Source organism: Anabrus simplex, chromosome 13 (assembly GCF_040414725.1).
Source record: "Anabrus simplex isolate iqAnaSimp1 chromosome 13, ASM4041472v1, whole genome shotgun sequence".
In the NCBI taxonomy this organism is placed as follows: domain Eukaryota; kingdom Metazoa; phylum Arthropoda; class Insecta; order Orthoptera; family Tettigoniidae; genus Anabrus; species Anabrus simplex.
In genome coordinates, this window is record NC_090277.1 from 31705591 (window position 1) to 31711590 (window position 6000).

The 6000-nt window shown below is 38.7% G+C and overlaps 1 protein-coding gene across 1 annotated transcript in view; it reads left to right on the forward strand.

The window, feature by feature from the left end:
- LOC137502910 (oocyte zinc finger protein XlCOF6-like) overlaps positions 1-4829 on the forward strand; it is a 53045-nt gene extending 48216 nt beyond the window's left edge. Inside the window, exon 3 of the mRNA XM_068230104.1 lies at positions 2485-4829. Coding sequence (XP_068086205.1) covers positions 2485-3733 — 1249 coding nt within the window. The 3' untranslated portion in view covers positions 3734-4829. The remainder of the gene's footprint in view (positions 1-2484) is intronic.
- The last annotated feature ends 1171 nt before the right edge of the window (positions 4830-6000 follow it).

Below are 6000 nucleotides of genomic sequence, written 5' to 3' on the forward strand. Positions count from 1 at the left end.
TCAGTGACCGTGTTTAGTTCCACCATGTGAGGAACACCATCGGTCTGCATTGCTTGTGAGTAGTACCCTAATATGGGGAACACCATTGGTCTCTGTTACCTGTGAGTGGTGCCATTATGTGTGACATGCCATGTGTCTCTATTACCTATGATTAGTACCAACATGCGAGGAATGCCATGAGTATGATGCCAGTGATTAGTACAACTATAGCAGGACTGCCGTGGTTCTGCTTTACCAGTAATTAGTACCATTGCATGAGGCAGTGACATGGATTTGGACCCTTCTGGACAACAAGCATTATCTCTGAAAATAAGGCATTGCGAATTGGATCCACTGGTAGTTTTGGATTCATGGTCATTTTGTTATTGTCTTTCACTTTATATTTTACTTCACAATACTTACGATACAATTGTAAGTGTTTCAAACTTGATAATGAAAGCAATTCTAATTGTGGAAAGTTCCAACCAACAAACAAACATACGTTGATTATCTCCGCAAGTTTGTGAGGGAGAATAACCTTTGGTATCTATGTTTCTCCTTCCCATGCATCTAAACAGTCTAGGTGACACGAGTGCCCCTGATATAATGGACTCCTCACCTTATAGGTTTGTAAAGAACAAACAATTTCCAATAATGATATAAATGTTAGAAGTTCTGCAATTGTATCCCCCAACTCAAATATTCAGTTAAGCACAGCTTGTGTAGCGGTGAAGAACGGTTCAGGAGAGATTGTACTATTTGAAGATTTACTGGACTGGAGGAGTCATTTATCCTTAGTGTCTTGTAGGCTTGTCACGAATCTTGGCATTCGTACTAAGATTTGTTGGCTCCTGTATTTGGCATAGGCAATACTCATGTATCGCCTGGAAGATCCACATGCAACCTTGTTTCCCTCTCTAATTTGTCAGATTATTCATTGAAGTTGAACTGTGCAGTCATGAATACAACCATAGCCAACTTCCTGCACAGCAGATTGATTGTTCCAGTTGGTATATTGTTCGTGACGTTATTTTATATGTTGGTATATTTAAGCAGCATTCTGTTATTTATATCTTGCTAAGAGCTGAACTCTGGTATGAAATTTTGTCTTTAATACCGTGCATAAGAAAGGTTATCCCACCTCGTTAAATGACCAAATTTGGTTGGGTATTTACAGGCACCACCCCTGAGTTTGTGTTAAGAATAATGCCAAAGCTCGGTGTGCCAGGCATGTAAATCTTGATTCTCTTTACAAAAACTTACAAAGATTTTGGAAGCGTGAAAAACTCCACCAACCATTTTTCACTCATGCAGAAAGGGCATGTGAAGAACGTTTTCTTGAACAACGACAAAATGGATGATTAACTCAGGTTTGATGGCGGATTTGCTACTCGTCCTGAAGTGTCACCTGTAGCTCAGTCTAAGCATAATGCTTGTAAAACGCTCAAACACAATGAAAATAAGCTTGCTAGATTTCGAGACTAGAAACGGCTGTATGAAATTTTCATGCGTGAATACAGTGAAATGGTACACATGGAAATTGCATCACTTGAGACTTCTAACTCATTAAGCTTTTACATGCCACATCATTGTGTGCTCAAAGATTCTAGCATGACAACCAACCCAAGAGTTTAGTTTGACAGATGTTGTGAATCTTGAAATGGGATAACTGTGAACTCTTTGCAAACGGTTGACTCTGAAATTCAGCCTGAATTCCTGTCTAATGTTTTAAAGTTCAGAACTTACCTTGTTACTCTTTCAGTTATGCTGTACAAATTTATGTTAATACAGGACTCTTTAGATTATTTCATGGCATGAATCCTCTGGTGAAGTTAACAAGAACTACCATCTTACTACTGTTACAAGTTCTGCCCCTTTCCTTGCTCCGAGGTATCTAGTTCAACTTGTTGAGGAACACACAGAATCTCACCGTATTGCATATTGTTTTACCTTGACGACGTGTTGACAGTTACTAGCTCAATTGAAGTAGCTGAGGAACTTCAGTCAGAAATTTCTTCTGACTTTATTGTACATATATGTATCTCAGCAGTTGGACGTCAAAATGTCCAGCAGCCTTCGCCAATGTCCCCGTAGATGATAGAGAAACATTGTCAAGATGTAACCTCAATAAGAATTAAGCTATTAAAACATTGGTTATTATTTAGCATACCAAATGTGGTGAGTTTCAGTTACAGATAAATTGTGAAAAATGCACGTAAGGAAATCACAAGGAGAAGCATTCTCACCATCATTGTTTCCATATTGGACTTTCGTAAATTGTTTCGATGTGCTGTGGTTAAGTACAAACTTATCATACATCATATTTCGCGATTGGAAATTATATTGGCTTATCTGTTAGAGCCTTTATGTGAAATTATTGATGTTTGGAGTGCTATGTAATGTGATAAGAAACAATTTTGGAACATATATTGCATTTGCTTTTGAATATAGTATTCGATTTTTTATCTTACTCATAATGTGTAATAACATGTTTTGGTTTTCTAGATTTGGCAACGCTGCATTATTGACGAGAAGTCATGTAACATGTAACATTAGCTGCAAAATAATGAAAGAGGGAAGTGAGATAATGTCCATTTCGCCCCCTCTTAATGAATGCAAACTACACGTGTTTTCCGATTCTGATCGGCGACACCTCCCTACCCATACTGGAAAGCGACCGAATTCCTATGATCAATATGGTAATAAATTTTCTCGGACCTCAGTTCTTCAGAAACACCTGCACACAGATACTGAGGAGCGTCAAAATTCCTGTAATGAATATGGTAATAAGTTTTCTGACGAGTGGAATCTTCGGCAACACTCGCTTATGCACAATGCTGTGCGAACGATTGCCTGTGAACAATGTGGTAGTAAGTTTTCTCGGAAGTCGCATCTTCGGCAACACCTACTAACTCAACCGAATACCTGTGATCAACGTGGTAGTAAATTTCCAGACAAATGCACTCTTCGGCAACAACTGTTTACTCATACTGGTGAGCGTCAACTTTCCTGTGATGAATGTGGTAGGAAGTTTTCAAAGCAACACCATTTTCGGCGACATCTGCGTACACATACTGGAGAGCGTCCATATCAGTGTAATGAATGTTGTAGTTCATTTTCACACAAATGGAATCTTCGGCAACATTTGCTGACTCACACAGGTGAGCGTAAACATTCATGTGATCAGTGTGGTAGGAAGTTTTCTCTGCAACAGCATCTTCGGCGACACTTGCTTACACATACTGCAGAGCGTCCATATCGGTGTGATGATTGTGGTAATACATTTTCAGACAAATTTACTCTTCGGCGTCATCTACTTACTCATACTGGTGAGCGTCAACATTCATGTGATCAATGTAGTAGGAAGTTTTCTCATCAACAGCATCTTCGGCGACATCTGCTTACACATACTGGAGAGCATCCATATCGTTGTGATGAATGTGGTAGGAAGTTTTCTCAGCAACAGCATCTTCGGCGACACCAGCTTATACATACTGGAGAGCGTCCATATGGTTGTGATAAATGTGGTAGTACATTTTTGGACAAATGCACTCTTCAGCGACATCTGCTTACACATACTGCAGAGCGTTCATATCGGTGTGATCAGTGTGGTAGGAATTTTTCTCAGAAACGGCATCTTGGGCCACACCTGCTTACACATGCTCGTGAGCGTCTATATCGTTGTGATGAATGTGGTGGTAAGTTTTCTACGAAGTTCACTCTTCGGCGACATTTGCTTACACCCACAGGTTAATGGATAAGGTGTGCTCAATGTGGTAAGAGATTTTCACAGAAGATGCGTCTTCCGAATCTCCTGTTTCCTCATACTGGCGAGTCGTCATTCTCCTGTAATCAATGTGGCAATACATTTTCTCAAAAGTCTGAGCGTCCACATTTCTGCGATGACTGTGGTAAGATATCTTCTGAGAGAGATGTTCCTCGACAGCACGTGCCTACCCAAACTATGGTGCGGCTAAATTCCTTTCATCAATGTGTTAATTAATTTTACCAACTTTAGTCTTCGAAAACAAAAAAAGTAAGTTATGTTGCAGCTTAACCAATTTGTTGAGATCGATGTGTGTGACAGTCTTGGCCAAATATGTGCTTGATGTCAATGTGGTAATATTTCATCCAAATCTAATATTCGACAACACATTTATTGCGATTATTGTCGAGTGACCAATGGATGTGGTATGAAGTTTCACGAAGAGTGCAAACTGGATATACAACATCTTACACACACACACTGTAATATATGTTAATATTAATAATTATTAAAAGCATCAATGACCATTGCCACATAACTAAGTAATGAAATATAAATAAAATAAGGTAGGTTATCGCCCCACATTGGGAGCCCTGATTGATATTATGTTGATAATTAAGGATTACAATTCGGTTAAAATAAAATAAAATAATCGCCTCACGCTTTGTAACGTGAAATCTATCTGAATAAAATACCAACATTATTAATCAAAACTTATTATTAAAATAATATTTCGATATGTCCGTGGTATGAGCGTCAGAGTGAACTAGAATGGATCCCACGAATTTTGGTAGGGCATGATAATACGTTCTTTCCCAGGGCGTGTACACAAACTTGCGTACTAGTACATAATCTGCATTCCTTACATAACCTTCTGAAAACGGCTAAATAGGTAGGGACTGCACATAGGTTTGTCATTAACTGCACTGATTCTAAAACAATTGTATTCTGTGCAATATCCGTGAATGGGCACCTCATCAACACACCAATATATACATAAAATATACTCGCAATATATTGCAGAAAGACTCCATACTTACACAATAATCAACAACATAAACAGTGGGAAACCTAAAGCGAGGACCAAGCCACCACCTGCAGGAACTCCGTTGAACAAAGCATATATATGTATATAAGTACCCTTTACTGACTGTGTATCAACACAACTTGCTCATTCTTGTTTAGGGTACTTGTTATATCACACAGATACTGTACATTTATAATACTGTGTTAACAGACACTAATACTTTGTTTAAGGATACATCACTCGAGCAACGCACGTTTGTTGTTCTAGAACATAAATGATAGAAAGTCTGAAATACAGCACTGCATAGCTCTCACCAACATATAATACCAACCCGCAACAAGTGGCACAATATGAAGTGCTTAGGCATTCAGCAGTTGTAGGTTATTATCACACTTCACCAACACATTTAGACCATATTTCAGAAAAGTTACATCTCTCATTTGCTGTTTGAAGTAATGTTTTCTCCACCAAAGTTTTAATCCATTCCAGTATGAAGCCAAGTCCGGTATGCTTCTCGTCGTTTGATCACATGACTATATAGACCCCAGCTTCCCGGTTTTGTTATATGATCAGTGTAGATTGATCCTGGCCATCCAATCAATAGTAGATCTTTCCAATACCACGCCCTGAAGCTCTTCCGGGCCCCTTGACAACATCCACAAGGCCAACTCGTCAGACGCTTGGCTATTCACATGACTCATAGGAACTTTCCGCGTGCAACATCAACAAGGCCACCTCCTTGGACTCCGGGATGTTCGCATGACTCATACAAATTTCCCAGTTGAAATGAGCATGTTTCCCATCCGCTTGTAGAAAACATATTACTGATATCACAAATGGATACCTTCCAGTTTAAAATATTAGGAATATATATACAAATAAAGTAATGATAACAAAATAATAAATCGTATACGGACAATAATATATCTTACATCTGAATACCATGCGAGGGTGTAATATGTGTGCTGTCACAACACACACATACACGATATAGGTCACTCTACTGTGTTTAATGTTACAGTGGTTCTCCGCCAATATATTTATCGGAAATATCTGTCGCCCAAACTATCGTAACTAATGTTGTCAAAATTTCGTGAAAAGAGCACACCTAATGGGTACCTGCTAAAAGACATTTATAAGCCTCTGTACTCTTGTCTGTCATAATGCGTTTTCTTCAAATATATTTTTCAGCACCACCTGTTCATGCATTATGATTTTCAACCAAACT